The 24,839-nt window shown below is 45.6% G+C and overlaps 1 protein-coding gene across 1 annotated transcript in view; it reads left to right on the top strand.

The window, feature by feature from the left end:
- LOC119407222 (serine/threonine-protein kinase haspin) overlaps positions 1 to 16,480 on the top strand; it is a 32,029-nt gene extending 15,549 nt beyond the window's left edge. The window contains exons 3-10 of the mRNA XM_037674100.2: positions 4,549 to 4,697; positions 6,318 to 6,473; positions 7,203 to 7,265; positions 8,919 to 9,013; positions 11,970 to 12,043; positions 14,461 to 14,698; positions 15,442 to 15,541; positions 16,186 to 16,480. Of these exons, the coding sequence (XP_037530028.1) occupies positions 4,549 to 4,697; positions 6,318 to 6,473; positions 7,203 to 7,265; positions 8,919 to 9,013; positions 11,970 to 12,043; positions 14,461 to 14,698; positions 15,442 to 15,541; positions 16,186 to 16,387 (1,077 nt within the window). The 3' untranslated portion in view covers positions 16,388 to 16,480. The remainder of the gene's footprint in view (positions 1 to 4,548; positions 4,698 to 6,317; positions 6,474 to 7,202; positions 7,266 to 8,918; positions 9,014 to 11,969; positions 12,044 to 14,460; positions 14,699 to 15,441; positions 15,542 to 16,185) is intronic.
- The last annotated feature ends 8,359 nt before the right edge of the window (positions 16,481 to 24,839 follow it).

Below are 24,839 nucleotides of genomic sequence, written 5' to 3'. Positions count from 1 at the left end.
GCCCCCCTGTCGCGCGCCTTTCGACCGCCTTCCCCGCTCGCCCTGTGAGAATTAACGGCCAGGCTAGAGGGAAGACAAGACGCGCGTAGCGTTCCTCTTCGCGTTCCACGACGCGAGGTCGGTAACATGCCCAACGAACGCCAACGGAACTCGATCGTGCAAGTGCTCCGGCTTCGCATCGCCTCATGGTCCCCTTTAGCTGGAAATTTTCTTTAAATGCGAAGCTTTTCTTAGCGAACCTCAGGCACTTTGAGCGTTTTACATGCGAAGCATCTTATAGCGGAGTTCAAACCGGTGGTGGTGGTGGTGGTGTACGGCGTGACCACCCTTACTGGGATGCGCAAACACTCCTCACACCTGCTCTCCCCTCACCCTCTCCTCTCCCCCTCCCCACTACCCCTCTCCACTGCCTCTCTCCCCTCGCCCTCTCCTCTATCCCCTCTCCACTCCTCTCCGCTCCTCCTCTGAAACGCGGGCTCGACATGCCGAAATTTTCTCCTGCGCAACGCCGCGATGAGCGCCAGCGCATGCGCGTCCCCTCCCCCCTCTCTCTCTCCTCTCCTACGCTGCCCCCCTCTCACGCGCCTGTCGACCGCGTTCCCCGCTCGCCCTGTGAGAATTAACGGCCAGGCTAGAGGGAAGACAAGATGCGCGTAGCGTTCCTCTTCGCGTTCCACGACGCGAGGTCGGTAGCATGCCCAATGGATGCCAACGGAACGGGATCGTGCAAGTGCTCCGGCTTCGCATCGCCTCATGGTCCCCTTTACCGGGAAATGGTGTAATTTTTCTCTACGTATCCACCTTGGGCGCACAGCGCGCTTGCTCCAAATAAACGTTTATTCTCTCTCTCTATCTATCTAGCCGCCTACGTCTGGGTGCTCTCGGGATCGCATCCTTAGCTTCGTGTAGACCAAAATTGACATGGGAGGGTAAGAGGGTTTGACGAATATGAGTGTCTGGTCACGACATAAATAACGTGAAAGTCGTGTCACGTACATCGTCGAACACTTTCCTCCAGGAACGTGTGGCACATACCCGTATACCAGAGACCACGCTAAGCGGGTATGCGCCACAGGTAATGATTGACAGTTTATAACTTCCAAGGAACGGCGAGAACAGAGATCGGAAATTTAAATGCGAGAGCGTCAAGAACAAACGCCAGGCCTGCGCTGAAACCGCAGCACAGTCACAGCGAAAGCTGGAAGAGCGGCGTTTCTAGAGCCCGTTGTAAGCTCTCTTGGGGCTACTAATACAAGTACACTAGAAAGGTACCCACTACGCCATAAATCACAATTTTTGTAAAGTTGGGAAGCACCTACTAAGCCATTATTCGTCATTCTGCGGAGAAGCGAGGCACCAGCTACACGTCTGTAAGGCATTATGTGCACTTTGTTGACGCGACGACTGATGACGATGAAGAATTATGGCTCAGCCTTTTGTAATGGGTTGGAAGCTTTAAACGGTCCACCAGTTATGTAATTTGCATTGGGTGACGCCCGGTCGCTATTTCCCTCTCCTGTCATGCTGTATAACATACGTTGACGTGGGAGACAGACGGGGGGGGGGGGGGGGGGCTAAGAACATTACTGAGACCCCGAGGAAATGGATCATGCGCTTATGGGCTTCCTTGGCAACCAATACAAGTGCCCTTGCGAGGAACCCACTACGCTATAAATCATTGTAATTTTACCGAGACCCCGAGGAAATGGATCATGCGCTTATGGGCTTCCTTGGCAACCAATACAAGTGCACTTGCGAGGAACCCACTACGCTATAAAATCATTGTAATTTTTTAGAAGTAGGGCAGCAGGCACTGTGCCATTTTTCGTCATTCTACGGAGATCCGTGGTACCTGCTAAAGGCATGTAAGGCATTATGCGCACTTTGTTGATGCTGTGCCTGATGACGATGAAGAATTATGGCAGAGCCCTTTGTAATGGGTTGGAAGCATTCAACAACCTACTCGTTGCGCAATTCGCATTGTGCAACGCCTGGTTACAGAATTCGCGTTGTGTGACGCTTGTTGCTTATTTTACTCTTCTACCACGCTATATTGCATATGCTAATGTGGTTCCTTCCCGGGATGAACCCTGTATAGGACCTTTTTGCAAAGCAGTTTCAAGCACCGGCATGGCTCAGAGGTTGAATACTGGGCTCCCACGCAGAGGACCCAGGTTCGAACCTCGTTCCATCCTAGAATTTTTTTTCTTATTTCGAGCTATGCGGGTTACGGACACCGGCGGTGGCGGCGGCGGCGGCGGCGGACAACTACGGCGCCAAAAACGGCTGGTGAAATGATCTCATAACAGCTTTCGCTGTAAAACCGGCAGCAGCAGTGTTGACCTGATGAATACAAAGGATAAATATCGGGATATCAGGAAACCCAAGCATTCTGCGTGGAAGTCAGATATTCTACCAACGAGCCACGCCGTGTCTTGAAACTGCTTTGGAAAAATACCCTACTCAAGTGTAATGTCCGTGCAACGTGTCGTGGTTGCAGTGCTGATATATATATATATATATATATATATATATATATATATATATATATATATATATATATATATATATAGACACAATATTAATGAAAACTAACAAACAATATATAATATATATGTGATAACAGGCGTCAGGCCGGCTTAACGTCAATTGTGGTTCCATTGTTGGCTCCGCTCTTTATAGAAGTCTAGTAAACATTATATTTGCATTGCTATGATTCAGCAAGCTATATTCAAGCGTTGCTCTACCCCGCAGGAATACGCTAACGAAAGTTACGTATGATATTCACATCATCGCACCGTAAAGTGCATTTCGTTTCGATAATACTGACGTCAGTGCTCTAAACTGAGTGCGGACGCTACGTCATACCATAAGTTACCCTATAAACTCCAGTGTAGTCGATGGTAAAGCCACGATGGGCACACAACTACTACTCTTAGAAAAAGACGTCGATCCACCTCGTAACATTTGGCTCAAACACAAAAAAAATACAGCATAAACAACTACTTACTGACTGCTTCGCATGAGCCCGATTCCGACAAGGCGTGGGATCTGCCGAATTCTTTTTTTCTTAGGTTATAAATTATAATCGACTGCGCAAGCGCGAGAGTTGCGCTTGTCGCTTATTGAGCGACCAATCGATAAGTTATTGGTCGCTGACCTCCCCCCCCCTTCGAAATCGTCCAATCGGGGTCCCTCGCCCCCCACCCCTCTCCTCCCTGAGCTGCGTACCTCAGCTGCCCTAATTGGTACTTCTTTTGTTTTATATTTGTGCTATAATAAATAAATAAATAAATAAATAAATAAATAAATAAATAAATAAATAAATAAATAAATAAATAAATAAATACATTTTGTTTATTTTTCCCACGCAACTATGGAGAAAGGATTACAAGCCAAAAGCTAGAAATTTACAGCTTCAGTGTGCCAGAGGCCCAACTAGTATACCTACATGCTACATACCACTGGCGTAGCCAGGAGAAGGGTTTCAAACCCCCCGCCCCCCGAAATTTTCCAATTTATTATGTGTACGCACACACAAACACACGCACATACATACATAAAGGGTAATAGACCCCCCCCCCCTTGAAAAACATTTCTGTATACGGCCCTGCTACATACATGGCAGAGAAACAAAAACGTGCAGTCAACAATCAAGATAACATAGTACGTACAGATATGAGATTGCACTTAAGAAAACGAGCAGTAGACAAATTCCTACAAAAATGGGATACTCGAGTGGTATACTATCCAAAAAGGAAACAAAAAGCCTATACACTGAAAATTGCAAAACATTGTTTTTATTTTTTAATGTTAGGGTAAGGCACTTATGCTGGAATGAACATTGCTCGAACAAACTTCAAAATTCTGGTCGCAACAATGATGGGTTTATTTTGCATACCTCACTCTCAGTGCTCCCTGCTCCTTCCCTTTTCCGGTCGACGCCGTCCCGACTGTTTCGCCCGCTTCGGGGCCCATGGGAAGCCTACGTACGCCTCTGTTCCCAACAGTGTCCTTCTACGGCGGTGCTGGTCCTTGCGCAGCGATGTTCGCAGCGTAGTCAAGTCGGGAGAGGGGGCAGGTGTATAGCGAGAGGGAATGCACAGGATAAGCCTAGTATAGCAAGGGTGAAGGAAAGGACGAGGGAAACGCGGAGGAAAAGGGTGAGGAAAACGATGCTTGAGCGAGAAAGGGCTAGGGAAATGGCGATGGTAATGATGAGGGAAAACGAAAGGAGGAGGGAAAGGGTGATGGTGAGGGAAAGGGTGGGGTAAAGCATACCAAAGCAATGGAATGCCAAGGCAAGGAATGAGTGAGGCTAGGGAGAGGAGTAACTTTGCTTAGCTTTGCAAAACTTTGCTGAGGCTTTCCCTCAGCTCCGCTGGTCACTGGTGTTTGCGATAGCAAAGCCACGCTATTTTTGGAAGTGGGACGAACTTGTCGCAAATTGTGCTATGTTTAAGAGTGAACTCAAGCTTGCTGAAGTCGAGGAATAACTTGCAAGTCGGGTTGTTCGTAAGTCAGTTGAGGGGAAACGCTCGGTCGCAGAGCGACGACTCCGGAGCCGAGAGTGAGATGACGCTGCACCCGTCACCGGAGCAACGGACCGATCAGGAGAGTCGCATCATGTTCGGCGACCTGATGGGCGTCACCGGCCACAGCTCGCCAATCAAGTTCGCCGACCTCATGGAGACCATGTGAGTGCCCTTCTCTGAGACCGAATTTGGCATGCGACACAATGTACTAAGTGTTTTACCTAAGGTTTGGCTGTCAAGAGTAATCTCTCTATATAGTCGTGAACAATATAAAAGGGAACATGGAAACTCCACCGATTGACTTGCATAAAGAAGAAATGAAATGCCTGACTAGTTGTCTCGTGTAGACCACAACGTGTACCAGATTGACAGGTAAGGCTGCAGACCTAGCGCTTCATACGTGCGCATGCGCAGATAAATTTTTGTGTCTACTTTCTTTTCCGTCGCCATGCGCTCTTTCAGTTGTTAGTCGATCGGCGTTTTTGTTGCTCTGATATCTTCTCTTGTGTCCGCGTCTGCACGCTTACCTTCTTTTATCATGAATCCGTACCAGCTAGCTCAACTCACTGTCGTTCTAATATTGAAATTACCTTCAATAGGCCATTGTGGTGAAATGCAGCTGCCAAGCGCAAGGTTTTACGTAACGCATCAATATTAAAGAGGAAATGTACCTATCGCAAATCAGTGCGTCAGAGCTTTATCTACACATCGGGACTAATAGGCGCTTAATCACCAACTCAGTATTGTATACATACATACATACATACATACATACATACATACATACATACATACATACATACATACATACATACATACATACATACATACATACATACATACATACATACACACACGCACGCACACATACATACATACACGCACACATACATACATACATACATACATACATACATACATACATACATACATACATACATACATACATACATACATACATACATACATACATACATACATACATACATACATACATACATACATACATACACACATACATACATACATACATACATACATACACACACACATACATACATACATACATACATACATACATACATACATACATACATACACACATACATACATACATACATACATACATACATACATACATACATACATACATACATACATACATACATACATACATACATACATACATACATACATACATACATACATACATACATACACACACATACACACATACATACATACATACATACATACATACATACATACATACATACATACATACATACATACATACATACATACATACATACATACATACATACATACATACATACATACATACATACATACATACATACATACATGCTCACACCTGTTAAGCTTGCTCCGAACTTAGGTCACCCTCATTTGGCCTCTGAGCCGACTGCCACAGCTGATCACTTCAATACTTCATCTCTTCATGAATACTATGTCTCACTCGCCGCGGTGGTCTAGGTGTTGTGGTGCTCGAACCCGAAGGCCACGGGATCGAATACCGGCCGCGGCGATCGCAGCTTGATGGAGGCGATATGCTAGAGGCTCGTGTGTTTTGATTTAGGTGCACGTTAAAGAATCCCAGGTGGTCGAAATTTCCGCAGCCCTCCACTACGGCGTCCCTGATAATCATATCATGGCTCTGGGACGTAAAACTCCCAACAATTATGATTATTATTACTATGTGAATTATATGTCTTAGATGAGAACGACGTCACCTGTGTAATGTATAAACGGTACTTGCAGGAAGGAACCTCAAGGTTTCGTGAAGATCGCCGAGGGCACCCACTGCGACTTGTTCCGCGTCCACTCGCGAGAGGGCATCAGCGTACTCAAGGTGGTCAACCTCGAGTTCATCGTCAAGTACTGGGACACCCTGTACGCGGAAGCGGTCATCAGCTCGTGAGTATTTGTCAGAAGTACGTTCAGCTTGACCGCCAGGTGACGCTTAAGAATCACTTAATTCCAGGAAAATTTATTTATTTATTTATTTATTTATTTATTTATTTATTTATTTATTTATTTATTTATTTATTTATTTATTTGCACCTCACCTACATCGCCATAAGGCGTATCGTTGGGGGAAGCGGACATAGGTCACAACATAACAGAATGAGCAATAGATACAAAAATACACAAGATATTTCTAAGAAATACAATAACGCGCGAATTATATTGAAAAATATATAAACTAGAAACAAACATCACAATCACACATTTTAACATCAGAACGCTTCGGGATGATAAAGCACTCTCATCGACAGTAATAATGTGGGCGTTGTCACAGGGGGAAAAAAAGTCCACTGTTTCATTGACGATGTCGCCTGGGAGGCGCTTCCATTTCTGTATTGTTTTTACAAATAACGAACTGCCAAAAGCGTGCTACTGGTATTCTAACATTTTTCGCGAATTATCTCGTCGAATTGAGACGTACGTCGATGCTAATAAAAGTTCTCCGCTCTCTGAGGCCAGATAAGGGTGTCTGAGAACGCGATGCTGTGGAGAGAAATTTTCTAACGCAGACGATCTGGCAGTTGCCACTGCATGGTTTTCTTAGAAATACTCACGTCAACCATTGTTTCTTCCATCCAAGCTGACACTTCTAGCCTCCTCAATCCTGTCCTGTTTCAGGGAACTGGCCAAGTTACGGAAGTCGGGCGACTACCACACGACTGGTTTCTCCGACACGAAAAGGTAGGAAAATCGTGTGATAATCAGCAACCTTATTTGACAATACGGATAAAATACCAGCGTAAAACACAGCAAAAAAAAAAAAACAAGAAAACGACGGGACAAGCTGGCGCTTACAACTTGGCTCATCCGTCAAGCCATTGTAGGCAGTGCATGTGCGCATCTGCATTTGGCAACACTGGTATTTCAGCTCACGGGAAAACGGGGGTCCAAAGAGAAATTTTGGAAGCGTACTAAGTAACGAAACAGGGCAACAACTGCGTCAGCGATAAGTCATTAAACCTCTCTAATAAAAAGATGATTTTCGTCAACGTAACGTTGGGAAGTTAAGATTTTGCCTATTGCGACGGGTGGTACTTAGTGCATGTGCAAGGCGTTTGCCGGCGTACTTACATTAGCCTTTTACGTGCACACTTTTTTCAACTCGTTTTATCCTCCGCGTTTTTCGTGTTTTACGGTGACATTTTATCCGTATCGACACTTCAACTAGCCCAGTTCAATGCCTTGTAACCCTACTTGAACGTCGAGTCCACTGCCTAAAGACTGCAAAACGCACAGTTTGAGGCGTTTACCTTTAAAATCGCCCTAGGTTGGCAAACTCACTCAAGAGTCGAATCACTCAAGCTCACTAAGACTCAGATAAAGCCGTAAGTCTGAGTGATTTCGAGTGAGTAATATTTAGGTATGTTTGAGTCCGAATGAGTCCGGTTTGAGAAAAATTTTAGTGAGTCTGAGTCCGAGGGAGTCCGGCTGAGGAAAATTCTGGTGAGTCTTGAGTCCGAGTGAGCCCTAAAGGCAAAATACATTCAATAATTGAGTCTGAGTAAGCTCCACATTTTTTGCCGACTTATGGCAATCGATGTCCTCCGCCTTGTCTACACGTTCAGTAACGCGATTAATGCTGTGGACGACAAGCCCCGAAGGGCGCCAGTATGTTATAACCGTGTAAGTTAAAAGGAACGTTTAGACCTAACGCAGGGTTCCCGAAAAAAATGTGAGTATAGGCTGTGATAAAGAACATAAAATAAGGGTTAAAAAAAGGATAAAGATTGCGCAACATGACTGAAGTCGGTAAGTGTCGGCTCAACACTTGATCGTCACGTCAGAGAGCGTGGTAGCTTTTAACTAGGGCTCCCGTCCTGCAGGGAAAGTTACGGCAGCTCAGCCGGACAAATCCGCATCGATTCAAAACTACCGCGAACCAAACGTTCTCGGGCATTACGCTGCGCATCGGACGCAACGTGCTGAGATAATAGTGCTATAGGGCAACCAAAAGAAATGGCTTAACGAGAATTCACTTTGCAGAGGCTAGCTCCATGCCGTTACTCTCTCTCTCTTTCCTATATAGCTCATTTCGTCACCCACGATTAAAAGCGTCACACGCCTAATATGAGAGATCGCTGTGTAGAAAGTTCGTAAGTAACTATGCCAGAGATTAAAACGTTGAACGCTATTCAATGTAGTGAACTGAAACTTTAACAAGGTGCATTTCATAAGATCATTTCAAAAGCTGTGGAACCCGAAACTATAAATTTCACTGATATCAATCCGTAAAGTTCCACTATATGAGCGAATTTTTTCTATTTGCGCTAGCGCACCAACTTTTTTTATTCCGTTCCTAACTTAATATCTGTCTTTACATGTGGTCGTAACCAGGATATGCTGCGTTCTGGATCGCTATCCCCGAGAGTTGATCCAAGCATGGAAGGACTACACATCGTGGAAGCGGACTGACCATCAACATGGACCCGGTAAGGAGCCGAAGGAGAGACTATGCGTGCTGACGCTTGCAACAAAGCGTAGTTGCACACGTAGATAACGTTCTTTCATCGCGTGTATTGCTTAAACGTCGCCGCGACTGTGACGTTCTGAGGCAGCACTAGCAGGACAAGGGAATGCAGCGCCCAGTGCAGCGGTTCTCAACCATGAATGTTTCGCGGACCCCTTGCGGACTGGTGGAAGTCGTGAGAGTTCGCTTGCAGTGAGTGAAAAGAGACGGGGAGGGGGGGATCATAAATTGACACAACATGCAGCGTGAAATGGGTGCCTTTTATTTCTCTCTGGCAAAGAATAAAACTTAGTGCCACGCCAGCGCTATCTCAACAGCTTGCCAATACCTTGCTCTTCAATTATGTAAGCCCGAAAAAAGCACGCTCGTGCGCATATGTCGTAGAAAACGGCAACAAAAGCTTTACAGCTATTTCATGGAGAAGGGGAAACATGAGTCAGCTCCGCCGCAATGCAAAAGTGGTATGTGGTGAAGCCTACCAAAAATCAGAAGGGGCCACTGTCTTGGGACATAGTGGCTCCGGTAGGAACTTTGTACATGGAACGGCAGGCTGTCAGCATGAGCTTTCAGTTAGAAATCATCACCATCATCATCATCATCATCATCATCATCAGCCTGACTACGCCCACTGCAGGGCAAAGGCTTCTCCGATGTTCCGCCGATCAACCCGGTCATGTGCATGCAGCGGCCACGCTATCCCCGCAAACTTCTTAATCTCATCTGTCCCCCTAACTTTCTGTCACCCCCTCGCGCGTTTGCCTTCTCTTGGAATCCAGTCACTTACTCTTAGTGATGAGCGGTTATCTTGCCTACGCTCTACATGCCCTGCCCATGCCCATTTCTCTTTCTTGATTTCGACTGAGATGTCCTTAAAGTCCGTTTGTTCCCTGACCCACTCTACTCTCCTTGTCCCTTAAGGTCTCAGCTTAAGGTTACCTTAAAGGGACACTAAAGAGAAACAATAAATCGGTTTGGATCGACAAATTGTGCTCTGACAACTGTAATGTCGCTAATTTCGCCATCATAGGTTTATTAATAGAGGAGCAAATCAAGTTCAAAGTTTCAGTTTTAAATTTCGCGCCTAAATCTCCCCACGTGACGTCACGAATTTCAAAGTGTATTTATCGTATTTTGGCGCCATTGGGTCAACAAAATTTCTCCAATCTTAGTATGTTTAGTCTATGGCCCCCTCAGAGGACAATGTACTTCATTTTTACCGATTAGGAACTACGTAGTCTCTAGTAGGCGCCGTCAAAACATGTGACGTCGCGGCGAATGGTGCGGAAACTTCGAGGTGGCGTCGCCACCCACATTTTGTTTCGGCGTGTTTTCTCGCTTACTAAGCGTCTTTTCGCAGCAAGCGTGGTGTTTTTGGTATCGTGAAAGAGTATTTTACTAATATGAGAAAAATCGTTTTGCTCTTTAGTGTCCCTTTAAGCTGAGAAATGCCTCGCATTTAAAAGTTTTGTTTTATACATCGCTCGTATATCGATCCATTGCAGACCTCCTCCTGGCGACGTAACAGCCTTCTGCTCACTTAACCACGTAATACTTAAAACATTAGCTTCCATCGCGAATATTTACCGCAGTACCCTAGGCGCACTAAGTAACGGCCTCTTTTATTTATTTTTTTTCCTGATGGAGCGCACCCGGCAGTGTACCGAATGCTTAACACGAAGGCGCTCGCTATTTCGATCTGCAGTGAAACATGGCGCACGTCAGCACTTCACGTTTGAATATACATTCGGTGTTTTCTGCTTATACTGTTGCCGTTTGACGGCCAGGTCTCGTGCTTCCCGTTCTGTGCACGTACCCCGCAAAACGTTGTCCTTAATTACTTCCCAGTTTTTACGCCTCATTAAACTCGCCAGGCCTGGTTACACACTCCGTGTTCTGCGCAAGTTTATGTTCCGCGTTTCAATACTGCATATGTTTTTGTCTCGTACCAATTGGCGAATGGGGGGGCATTACAGACACGTTCTAGATAGGGCGCTCAGAATTTTATATTCGGGAGGGGGTGGGGGGCAGGCATACAAAGAATATAACGAGCCCCGGATGGCCTGCAGTAAAACCGCACGTTAATTGCTGGTCATCAATATTTGGTCATTACGCGTGATGAAGGTTCCCCGTTAATAACTCCACGAATACGGCAACATGCGCATAAATAAACATAGACGAAGGGTGTGTGTGTGGGAGAGTTGTTACGTGCTGAGCGGGATCTGTAATTATTATGTTTAGATAACTGTAATTTACGCTATTAACTTTCAACCTGTCCGGATTTCCTTTCTCTACGTAAATGCGTTCATCGCTAAATTAAACTATACATCCACCCCCTGCCTTGTCGTTCACTAATAATTTTAAAAGAAAAAAATAAATCGGGGCACTCGTGTAGTCGTTCGAGCCTAAGCGTTACAGAGGTTATGTCACTCCCCTGGTGGGAAGCGCAAGGTCGCGGGTTCGATATCCGGTGGCGACATCTATGTGTGAAAAAAAATGCGGAAGTGATCTCGTAGCCAGTGTAGTAAAGCAGCAGTAAATACATAAACATGGGGGTCGAAATTGTTTCGGCGCGTTCTACCTTACTAATACTGCATTTCGGATAGTTTGCCGGGACGTTAAGTATAATCTGTCTGTCTGTCTGTCTGTCTGTCTGTCTGTCTGTCTGTCTGTCTGTCTGTCTGTCTGTCTGTCTGTCTGTCTGTCTGTCTGTCTGTCTGTCTGTGTCTATATCTATATCATTCTATCTATATGCACGTGTATAGCGTATATCATCTTTTTTTTTACTCTTACACAACCCTAGAAGATTCTGTAGCCCTTTGGGACATTAAACGCAATCAACCAATCATCACTCGCGTACTCTGTACAAAAGTATCCGTGGCAGTAAGCATGGTAATCACGCACCATGTGTTATTTTCCAGATACCCTGGACACTGCGCAACCATACCTGGTCTTCCGTTTCGCCTACGCTGGCGTTCCTCTGACTCAGGCTAAGGTGAGGACGATGAAGAGCACCGCCTTGAGGTCAACCCGAAACTGAAACGAAAACGTTAAAGCCAGATCCACGCCTGTGTAACCCAAGTGAACAGCGGGGCTGCCAAGCAAGCTCCACCACTTGGCGAACGCAGATTGAGTGCTTTCTTCATCTCCTTTTAAATGCGAATGCATTTCTTAGTCGGGCTATGTCAGGTGTCCGGCGTTGTCCGCGCGCCTCTCCGCTGTCACTCCCTCTCCCATAGCAACAGCTGCAGGCGCGCGCGCTTATCCTCGCCCCTAGCAACCGGAGCAGGTGGTGCGGGCGGAGTAGCGGAGAGTGAGTGGAGAGGAGGAGCGCGCTCTGGCGTGTGAGGGCGCTCGCATCGTGGGAGCTCGGCGGAGCTCCCGCGTGTGTGGAGAGAGCGTAGGATGGGATAGGTGCAGTGCTTCGCCGCTCCTTCTCTCGCCGTTCGCTCTCTCTCCTCCCTGCGCCACCGCCTCAATGCAGTGCGTTTGAAACTCGTTTGTAGCGTTTGTGCTGCCTTGGCACAGCCTGAAAACAGCACGTTCTAAACGCGTTTGTGCTGCATTGAAGGCGGTGGCAACATCCCTGAGGTGATTACGAACGCACGTAGGAAGCGTTCGTTGAAAGAGGCGCCCAAAAGGGAGACACTTGAGCGCGTCGATGTGTCCAGATTTACGCCATTAAAATTACTACGCCATGTACTCTCGGCGCAAGAAATGCATTCGCATTTCCTCACGATTCCCTTCGGGGAGGTGGGGGCATTTTTTAAATCTTTCTTCATCTCTCTGGGTTTCTTTATCTCTTTCTATATTGTCCTCTCTCCTCCTTTTCCTCCTTCTCACTCTTACATCAGTCCTCTTCATCAACACGTTCCTTTCTCACCCCCTTGCTATACTATACTATACAGGGCTGTGCTATGCTAGGAGCTGCTTGGCACTAACCGCTTTCTGGGGCGCATGCCCGCCGAATTTATTTACGTGCTATGACAAGAAAGTACGAATGATGTCGAACAGCGAATGATTGAAAAATTATCAAAGCCCGGGTAACGTGTCCTGTGATAGTTTCCAAGATAAGGTGGAGAGAAGTAATCTGTACTACCGAACCAGGCCCGCATCCAGGAATTTTTTTCGGGGGGGGGGGGGCGCACTTGCTGAAGGCCTTTAAAAACACCCATTTCCATTATTTTTAGTAAAACGCCCCCGTCCATCAGAATTTCGGGGGGGGGGGAGGGGTGCCAGGCCCCTAGCCCCTCCATCCCCCCCCCCCCCCCGGCTACGGGCCTGTGCCAAAGAATAAGTCCGTAATCGTCACTATACAGACAAAAAACCGCACATATATTTGACGCTGACGCATTGAAATGCGTATTGTATTCTTTCGTTCATTCGTAGCGAGGATCTCGTTCCGGCAGAATGGATGCCTTCAGGTAGTACTCGGGGGTTTATTGGTGAGCCACCAGCTCGTGAAGAACATCCCGCGCTATGGGACGCCAGCTGGCGGAAAAGTGTCCCCCAGTTAAGCAAAATTTTCAAAGCGGAGCTATTTAAAGCCGAGGTAAATCCCTAGGGATCGTCGTGCTCACTTTCTAGCCCAACTACGAGAGCGAAGCCTGATAAGAGGGAGAGCATGGGTAAAGCTTAAATGGGTGAGAGGGCGTAGTGTAGCGAGTTCAGCCTCGTAGAAAAAGGGTAGTGGCGTGGAGAGGGTGAAGCTGGGTAGCGAGGGGGAGAGCATAGGCAGCTGTGGCGGAAGCAGAGGCGGTGGTGTGGAGCATAGAGTTTCCTAAAATTAACTAGAGGAGAGACTGGCGCTCCGATCGCCCAGCCACCATGGGAATGATGGGTAGTACACGGATTTCCCTAGTCTTCGTACTTGTGGGCTTCGAACGCACTTGTGGCTTTGTTTATTGCTATGTTTTGGTTTTCTTCGGATAAAAGAATGGATCGTTGTGAACTTCGTGACCAGATTTGAATCGGTGAGCCTAAAGAAGTTAAAGTGGCGAAGTGAAACTGCTGACTTTGGTGAACTTCGTTTTGCGACAAAGCGGATGCAGGCGACGCGGAGCCAAACGGAGCCGAAAGAATGAAGTTTAGACAAATCCGTGTACTACCCATCATCCTCCATGCTGGCTGAAGTGCCATGCGTTGCAGCTCACATAGACACTAGCGCCAGAGTTCCCTCTAGTAAGTATTGTAGGAAAATCTATGGTGTAGAGAGGAGGAGAGAGCAGGAATGTGATTGGCTGTGCCGGTGAAAGAAGTCGACCAATGGTAGAGCTGGCGAAATTGGAGCGAAGGCGCGCTAGTGGAAAGGCACTCCTGCCTACATACAGATGCGTAAAACAGGACTCTACTGTCTGAATGATTCGACGCCCTGTGGTGTGCACTGACCGCGTTCCTACGCTGTCCACGCAGCTGGACAACGCGTTGCAGCTTCGCAGCATCCTCCAGCAGGTGGCGCTCTCGCTGGCCGTGGCCGAGGGGGCGCTGCAGTTCGAACACCGCGACTTGGGCCTCAATCACGTGCTCGTGGACGAGACGAGCTTTCAGCTGTACCAGTTCTGTATGGGCGGCAAGAGCGTGTTCATCAACAGCTGGGGCGTGCGAGCCACCATCATCGACTTCGCGGCAGCGCGCATCAGAAACGCCAGCAGTGAGCGCCCCTAATATCGATTGCACAACATAAAGGGGATACCACGTAGCAACTCGGTTTACGGCAAAATTCGTTTAGATACAAAGTTCAAGGAAAGTTATCGCTTGGAAAACGTAGGTCAGTGATGTAACATATAGCCCATCATAGGCATGCGCAGGGTTGTCCATTAGGGAGGGCCAAGTTCCACTGCAAACTCACGTCGTCAGTGGGAAGGGCTCTTGGCAGCCTCATGTAAGTCAATTGCTTTTGAAGCAACTGAATACACTTTGAGTGGAGGACCCTTTCGCCATTACGAGTTCTTGAAATGTAATTTATTTTTAAAAGACAACGGTCTCATTGACAGTGTTTTTCAGATTACGATAGCGCTGCTGCCGTCCCGTCATCTCCTCTGTCCGTTCTCCTTTGGACTACAGTAACTACAGTGCGTTTAAACCAACTCGTCCTAGAAGAATTTGTACTCTCTACTACCGCAATCACACGAGTGCCACCGGAACTGGTTCATGTTGCCTAACTGTTCGCTAAATGACGGCTGATAATGACTCTGGATATCCGCTGTATGACAACATTTTCTCATGCTATGTTAAGCAGATGATTAAGCTGTCTTTAAATTTGTCTGTTTGCACGTGCGTCCGTGTGTGTTCCGCCTGACGCTTATGAGATCACCCTGAAGCCATACGCAACATAACTTGCATTATTTCTAGCGCGATAACATTTTATTCTGTTTGTTCTTCGTTTCTTCGCAGCCGGTCACATCGTGTTTTCAAACCTGAATCCTGCCCACCCCTGTGAATCGAGGCATTCGAATGTGTACTCCATCTACAAAGAGATTGGAACCATCACGAAGTAAGCACGAAGCTTTGTTTCTTTAGAGGCGGACCGTGGCTATAGGCACTCGGTTGTGTATGGTTTAGTACAAAGGAAAGTTGGCGAGTAGGTTATGATTCATGAGCATGAAAAAGACAGTGTTCTTTTTCGTTGGTATACCAACTGATGGCTGCACGCATGCGAAGTCAGCGCAGCTTTAGGCGTATTTTTGGCAGAACACGCGCATTCAACTTATCTGCTTTGCCACAGGCAATCTCACTGTGGAATGATCTTCCCGACGTGATAGTTTCAGTCACTAATAACAACGCGTTCCGCGAGCAACTATACTCTCTCACTACACCTAGCATCATTTCATAGACATTTGTATGGATGTGCATTTAATTGGTGACTGTATTTTCCTTGTAATCAATGTTCTATTACTGCTATTAGTGTCGCTGTTATGTTGCATTTAATTTGTATATTTCAACTGTATACGTTCTCATTTTTCGTTCTTTTTTCTGTATGCCCCCCTTACCCTATGCTCTAACGAGAGCCTGTAAGGTATGTTAAATAAATAAATAAATAAATAAATAAATAAATAAATAAATAAATAAATAAATAAATAAATAAATAAATAAATAAATAAATAACCAACCCGCCACCTCGCTTCCCCGTGATTCCAGGGGCAACTGGGCCGGCTACTACCCGAGAACAAACGTGGCCTGCCTGGCGCACCTCACGAACCAGCTGTACCAGGCGTACCAGGGCAAGTTCGCTCGGCTTAGCGATCGCAAGGAGGCGGAGGCATGGAACGAGATCCATACGTGGAGGCTGACACTGCCAGAGTACCGATCGGTGTCCGACTTCGTCGCTGCAAAGTTTTGAAAATCGAGGAGCTCGCTGGGCTTGTTCTTTATTTTATTTTTTTTTATGTGAAGCGTGTTTTCCTTCCGTCTATTTTCTTCTTTCATTTCCCAAAATAAATCTTTGCTTTCCGTTTTGAAAGAACCAAACGTTGGGATTTCGTGTTGGTATCTCACATTTGCAAGGACAGAGCAAGTATAAGACCGAGAGAGCACAGGCGTTCCCAGAAAGAGGGCGGATATAATAAAATCCGATGCAGATGAAGAGGATGTAGATGAGAGTAGAGATCATGTCAGTGTCTGCATGCCTACATTTTTTTACCACAAATACGTATCAACTGGCTCAACTTTCTGTAGTTCTAAGAGCGGGAGCAAGGGCGTCTGAAGTGCTGAAACAGCCCCTCTTCTTCCCCCTCCTCAAAATATTGCAGCTTGTATGTGCAGTCGGCGTCAAAAGATTAGGGACCAATAGACACAAGAAAAAGCCGAATAATCTTGTTCACTGTATTTACCCTAAAGGTCCGTTGGGATTTACATAGGGAAAAGGGGGGATATATGTTTAGTACTTTGAACACTGAAATTTTAATGCACAAAACAAAGAATATAGTGATGCTAGTAAAACTTGTGTAATCACTCTTGCATAACGAAGCGCACGGGCAATTAGTCACGAAGGTGGGAATATGCAAACAAAGAGAAAAAGAGATTCCCCGCTGCTTCGGCAGGCAGCCCTGAATTTAGCTTTCTGGCCTGTCCTAAAGTGTGCTAACAACTTTTACTGTGCAGTTAGACCGAGTGTAGTTGCTGGAAAATTCATTTGCCTTAGGCCTAGTGGTCTCTAAAGTTTTGACGCTGGCTGTACATGCATACAAACATATACAAACGCACACGTGAACATAAGAAGGGAGGGTGACGCATGTCACATCCTCCCCTCCCGGCCCCCTTCCTAAGTAAAATCCTAGCTACGCTCCTGGAAAATCGGTCTAGGCAAAGGCAGTGCTTACTTGAAAGAAAGAGCGTAAGTAGGCCACAACACGTGTTATTTCTCGTGGCCATTTGGTCACTTCTCTTAAATAGACAAAATTTTAATTTAAGAATTGTTTTTGTTTTAAACTATCTGGTTCTTGGCCAATCCCCCAGCGTGGGTGTGTGCCAGAGTTTCAAGGATCTACTCTACTCTACTCTTCGAGGGAGGAAGTTGAAGTTAGGGAGTGGGGATGTGGGCACTGATGGTATTACAGCAGAGCTGTAGTGGTGGAGGTTTGCTGTGTGTCGTAGATAGGAAATTATCATCATCATGAGCCCGCACGCGCTCAAACACCGCCCAAGCATTGAGTACAGATCGCTAACAAGAGAAGGTAAAACGAGCTTTTATCACTGGTTTAATCCCGACGTTTCGTTTAAGTCTTTCTCAATTATTGGTTACGTCTGTACAGAAATCTTAACCGGTGTTTGCCGCCCGTTTGTTCCCTTGGTAATTTTTAGTGGACCAGTGTGATGAGTAACGGGATTTGCGCAGTTTGCGCGGCCCATACGCTCTCTAGGAGTTTTAGGGCATAGCTGTTGTGGTCGAGGTTTCGCGGTGTGTCCTAGATAGAAAATAATCATCATGAACCGGTACGCGGTCAATGACCTCCCCAAGCATTCTCTACACATGGTTTACAAGAGAATCTGAAACGGGTCCCAGCGTTGCGCGACTTAGCGCAAGCTGCGCTAATTTTTTTCACCTTGAAACAATCTAGTTTTAGCGCCCGCTGACATGAAAACGCCACATTAATTGGTTGTTGTTACAGTGTACTATAGTTGTTGTTAATAACTGAAAACGTAGCGCGCGCTAGAAGAAGAGAGAGACGAGAAACGGCGCCTGGCACGAGGATCTTCTTCTTTGGCTGAAATAAACGGCAGCGTTGGGACGCGCTGTTCGACCTCTTCAGGCGTATTGTCCTTAAAACCATGTTAATATTAGAACAAAGTCTTCGGATTTTACAGTTGTGTCTTCATGCTCCTTCCCTTGCCTGTGTGCCTTGACTGAAGAGTTGTTAATTTACATTCCGACAATATCGAAGAAGTCACTCTAGCGAAGTTTGGTAGGCGAGAAAAAAAAAACGCGAGAACGAAACATGGTTGGAGAATCTGCCTTCAACATCCCTCCCCATAACTCCTGACGTCATAGATTTAGAACTGCAATAAAGCTGAATATTAGGGATGTGCGCATGTTCGAGAATTTCGAATAACGAATCAAAAAGCGTTCTATTCGATTCGGTACTCGAATCATATAGAGTATAATAGAAATACCGAATATTTCTCGAATGCATGAAAAAAACCTTAGATGAACGAAACGTTGGAACAAGCAAGGGAAACGGTGGTTGATTTAATAATCGAATTATCAAAATAGGTTTTACGAACTATCGATGTTAAATTGATCACAGGATGAAGACGTTTCTGTTTAAAACTGTACGGCTCCTAAACGAGACGTAAAGTAGTTAACTTCACTGCTAAAATGAACTACTCGTAAAGTAATCCAATTTTGTCGTCTGCTAAGAATGTGTGCCAAAGAGATCAGCGCCGCCTGTCCTTTAGCGATCGTGCCCCACTGAACACGTGCCGTTTTAATCGATAGATGGCGCGTCTTTCCCATAATGATTGATCAACAAATGTAGTACACGACGCGTTGTCTTGAACTGCGAAATACACGTGCCTTCAAATCTATCCATCGAGTTGCTGCGATAAAACCTTTGCTTCTATACTCCCGCGAAGGAAAATTGACGTGGTTATTGCGATCTTATCAGGAGCATGAGATCCCAGAAGAAATGTCGTAGACTTTCTGACAAAGCTCATGAAAGAATTGAATCACCGAGTACAGGAACAGGATTGCCTAACTTCAAACCTTGCAATTTTCCCGCGTTCGCACAAGTTTCTTTAAGGTTCTTTATATTTCAAATCTAACAATAAATCGTAAATTTTTACGCATGTGTAAACACCATCAGTCTCCGCTCCGTCGACGTAGCAGGGGGTTGAAAACGGCCCCCCGAATTCATTCAATTTCGCATGTGCATGCAAGCACACATATAAACACACATACAAGTTTTTCGCACATGCACACATATAAACGCATCCACGAACATACATAAAGGGTGGTTGGTTATTTGCCGCTGAAAACACATGTTATTGCCAACAAAGAAGACAACTTCTCGGAGATAACCACGTTTCGACATGTTTTGAGAGTCAGATCTCGTATCTCTGGCCAACGGTCATCTTGTTCACACGCTCTTGTCAGCAGCTTGTAAATAATCTGTGAATACACTTCCGAAATAATCGCTCAGTTATTCCCCTCTCAGTCACATTCTTGTTGACTATGATTATTCTGCAAGATCGCGAAAGTCTTTCGAACTCGGCAAGTTCGAAGGTTCGGCAGATTCGTCTACCAGACATTATTCTTTCTCGCTGAAATAGGACTTCACTCATGCCTTCCTTTAAGACTACTGAACAATCACGTCGCCATGAAGGGGGGAAGGGGCGAGAGGAGGGGGAGGGAAGGGTGTATTCAGACCCTTCCTTCCACAAATTTTCAGTTCGTGCGTGCATATATCTGCACGTAACTGAAGGCACACACGAACATGCATATGAAGGGGTGAAACCACCACCCCTACCCCACAAAAAATGATGAGCGACTCGTCAAGTCCATGCTATCATGAGTCACTGATGAACATTGGCGTAGTCAAAGGGGGAGTGGTTCAATTCCCCCCCCCCCCCCCCCAATTATTCAATTTTGCATGCGTATATTACACGCATAAACATACATAAAGTATATAGTTACCTGCAGCCCCCCATCCCCCGAAAAAATGTCTAGCTACGCCACTGCTCATCAAAGTACTTTGACGTTCTGTCGATTGCATTGTTACTTTCTATTGCTCGTCCTCTTGCAGTCGGCTAGATATCATCGTTGTAAAGTTGAGCACAGCGCACACAAAGGGGACAGAAATAACGAAATACCAACTAGCCCGGGGTGCTATTATGGACATATTGAAATTCCGCCATTCTGGCAAATTCTGGCATTGGTCTACTCTTTTGGGCCCAGAAGGCTGCTACGACCTGTCTGATTGGTGTAAAATGCCGGCATTACAAAATCCGACAAGATGGCGGAATTTGACAGTATCCAGAACAACTCCCCTTATCCAAACCTCACTTCCTTTTAAACATCAACACTTCTAAATGCTGAAACTTCGTCGCCGAGGTATTATTTCACCTTTAATTTACCCTGTCTTCCCTTTGATTCCCCTTAATTCGGGTTCGATTCACCTTGTGCACTAATTCACACTTTTAATAACTTGCCGGCCATGACCTTGACACATTAAGACCTCTCCTGTTTGTAGCTTTCTGCACCTCACGATGTGTTGCACTATCTCATGGATCAGTCCATTTGACATTTGGTGCAATTCGCATTCATGACACCGGACGCCGGATCTTTTTTCCTCGCGATCCATATAAGGCTTCCGCTTTAAAAACTCTCACGGTCCCTTTTGCATTTACCTAATACCACTCGAAGGCGAAAGCCATGCATCCTCTTTGTTTTCTTCTCAGTCGATGTATTGATCCTCCCCCGCCTCCTTCCGAAAGCTTTCTGCACCAAACGTGGTTGCCACAGTGCCTCCAGGATGGGAGCCATATAAGCTTTGTGCACCTCACCTGGGTTGCACTGCCTCCGTTATCCGCCCCCTTTTGACCTAGCGACGATTTCATGCGATGACGTCATCATGTGACGTCACGTCATAATGACGGCACAGATTTTGGCGATCTGTGGCGTCATGATGCCGTCATATGGCGACGTCATCACGTGATGCTCATTTTTTGCATCACGCTTGTTTACACCGCCGACGCGGGACGCCGACGCCGATGGTCAATTTTCACGTTTGATGAGGCATCAAAGTCTTTCGCCTTAATAACATCGTGGTCATTCAATACTATGATGATTGGTCATTCAATACTGCTAGGGACTATGACTATGAGATCTAGGGACTAGGGAATATGAATGATCATGGTCATTCAATACTACTAGGGTCTATGATAACATTCTGACTGCGACACTGCTAACGAACTAACCCAGCTCCTGCACAGCAAGCCCCACTTAGAGTCACTGTATATGCATCACTGTATAGCATATACAGTGACTCTAGCCCCACTAGCGCGACAGCCTCCCCTAGTGATTGCCGCGGGAAATCCTCGTTCTGGTTCTCTCGTGTGTCAAAAGATCACGCTGTAAACGCCGGCCATTTTCTTTTTGTTTCTGCGGGGGCGCTTGACCCTGCGGGCACGCGTACACGAAAGGGGCGGGTACTTTCAAAAAGAAGCTTTATCAGATAGCGGCGTAAAACAATCCGCGGAGAGTTCCCCCTCCTTATCGGACGTACGCGACTCGGCCCTGAAAAGATTCGCCGGCGTGGGCTGCGTGCAAGATCCGCGCTTGCCTCCTTTCAGTGTGGAATACTCGCCAACAAAATATCTTGGTGTGTTTCGAGTGCGCGAAGAAAACTTGCGGCACAGAAACGCCTCCAAGCTCCACGCAGATTTGCGGATCGTATTTATGGCAGCGCCGACGCTTCTCAATGTCGAGTGACGAGTGAGTAGACAACCACAACAAAGAAGCGTTCCTGTCGCGCAGTTTTATATGCGATGTTATTGATGCAGTTTTATCGGCTGTTCGCGCAGTGCATGCAGTAAAAATATTAGCGAAATCAGGCTTGCACGTGCCAAAAGATGTGTAATTGCTGTTTCACCTTGTTTAGCCCCTTGAGGCGCACTGTCCATATGAACGCCACTTCTTTTGCAAAGTTTTGTTGGACTAGTGGCCAAGAAAATGCAGGATGCATTGCGCATAGGATGAACTGAACCTTCTGCATAATCACAGTGTCTTTCCTTAATCTCCATGTGCTGATTACGGCTGCAGCCGATCACTTTGGTGACGGCAATGCGATGTTCGACGGCTCGTTCGACGTGCCGCGTTCCCGTACCAGAGTCCAAATTGTTTGTACTCTTTGCTCGAAATGAGTAGATACAAAAACAAATTGCGCCTGCATTTCGAGCCTACTACTTGATTCCTTTTAGGTAAAAATGAAATATGACTGAGTGCACAGTAATTAAATATTTAATTAAACGTTAATTACGAATAATTCCTAGAACTGGCACGCAACAGCATATTACTTCGCTTTCTTTCTTGGAGTGTAATATCGACCGCCTTAGAATTACGATATGCAAATTTGATACATTTGCAGACAGTTCGTCATAATTAGCGCCCGAGGGGGTTATATATAATCTGCCTAAATGGTTGAATAATGAATTGCGTGCGAATTTATATGATATGTCCTTTTCTGCCCTCCGTAGCTCACAGCTTTCAGTTATTTCATCTGCATTTTTTTTCTTATTCTTCTAGTAACTACGTCGTACTGATTGGTTTTGTATAAAAGTTTCCTCGAAGCCAACAACGACAACAAAAAACACTAAATTGCATTACGATTATATTCGTAGATGCGTCTTTCTTCGTCTTTGTCTGTGCTAAATTGTAACTGACGATGCTGTTGTGTAAATACATTTGTTTTATTCACATATTCAACGTAACACAATATATTCCTACCGATATTACTGTGATATGCCTCACTTTGTCAATGATGTTTTATTTGTCCGTTAGAGTTTAAACCGAACGGTCGTTTGAACTATCTTTATCCTCCCCCCTCCCCCCGCCCCCCCTCAGTTCTGTCTGAAGCTGTACAGAACTGAAGTAACGCTAGACTGAAATGTCATGTCACTAATTACTCGTAATCAGCTATGATTTTTTTATGAATCTCTAAAAAAATCGATTACTTTTTCCTTCGATAAGGGCCGCTGTAGTCCAATTCTTAATGAGTAATCAGCTGCACGAAATCAGTTGCCTTATTCACTGGAAGATATAACGTGCAACGCAAGCTTGGGCGATCGAATTTCACGGGAAATAATGTAGAACGCCCGCGGTTCGCTGTTGGACATGCTCACACGGGCTGAAATGGGCGTTGTGTAATTATTCTGCTCATAGGTATGTGCAGGGTTTTTATTAGAGATGGCTGTAGCGGGGGGTGGGGGGGCAAAGTTTAACCGCGTGACCCCCCCCCCCCCCGCCCCGATCTGACGAGTGCGCAAGAAATCAACAGTCGTAATGGATGCATAAATTACATTGAGGCGGTGAAGTGCCTCTCTTCTTGGTCTACGACTTTTCGGTAGAGGTTCGCGAATATTCGAAAATTTCGAGTAACGAATCGAATAACGTTCTATTCAATTAGGTGCTCGAATCAAATGGCGCATATTCTAACTACCGAATATTTTTTCGATTACTTTTCGAATAATCAGCACCGACGGCTGAAACCCCAAACGAACAACCCGGTGGAAGAACGAAGGATGAGTTTTGTTGTTTTAATTAGTGAATTACCAAGATGCAAGCCAACCTTTTACGGTACTATAGAAGTTTTACTCATCACCGGGTGAAGGATTCTTTGCTTTAAACTCCAGTGTCGCCAAAGCGAATGTGTCCTCAATCCACTATCATTATCATGAGATTCATGATGTTCATTCGCGAAATATTATTTAACTTTTAGGTCTAGGTGTTATATGAAAGGTGGTGACAAAGTAAAGTACCACCTCGAATACTAGTTTACTAGTTAGTTTGTGCAGGGTGAACGAATTCAAGTACCTCGGTATCCTTGTGACACACAATCTCTCATGGTCTAAACACATTGAGCTCACATGCAACAAGGCTCTTAAGAAATTAGGCTATTTACATCGTACGCTCCGTCTTGCTCCTCAAGCAACCAAACTGCTTACCTACAAAGCTCTCATTCGTCCCATCCTCGAATATGGTTGCGTGTTGTGGAACCCACATAAGAAATGTGACATTAAAAAACTAGAATCCGTTCAAAAAAGAGCTGTGCGTTTTGTATGCAAAAGATATGACAGGGATTTTTCTCCGTCGAATTTTCTTCCTCAACTAGGTCTCACTACGCTTGCGAAGCGTCGCCACGTTGAATGCCTGAAATTCCTTTGCAGTCTAATCAATTCTCCCCGCCTCGACACTCTAGACAGTTATCTTAAGTTCTCCAGACCTTTATCTACGCGGAGCGACCACGCCCTTAACATTACAACTTTTTTCACCCGCACTGACATGTTCAAATATAGCTTTTTTCCTGCTACTATAGAAGCCTGGAATTTGTTGCCCGGAAGTGTGCGTTGCTTACCACTCAAAGAATTTCTGGATGCATGTTCATGAATGTTGATTTGCTGTTATTGTTTTGTTTTCTTTTCCCACTCCTGCAATAGCCTCATTGAGGCTGCAGTATGTAAAAATAAATAAATAAAATAAATAAATACTGAAGTAAATGCTGTATTCAGCCTACAGTTAAAAAATACCTCGAATATTTGCTTGGAATAAAAAGCTGTAGAATTCTAGGCCTGTCTTG

Source organism: Rhipicephalus sanguineus, chromosome 10, assembly GCF_013339695.2.
Source record: "Rhipicephalus sanguineus isolate Rsan-2018 chromosome 10, BIME_Rsan_1.4, whole genome shotgun sequence".
Classification (NCBI taxonomy): Eukaryota; Metazoa; Arthropoda; class Arachnida; order Ixodida; family Ixodidae; genus Rhipicephalus; species Rhipicephalus sanguineus.
The sequence above is the reverse complement of the archived record's forward strand: the minus strand, read 5'-3'. Positions and strand labels throughout refer to the sequence as shown.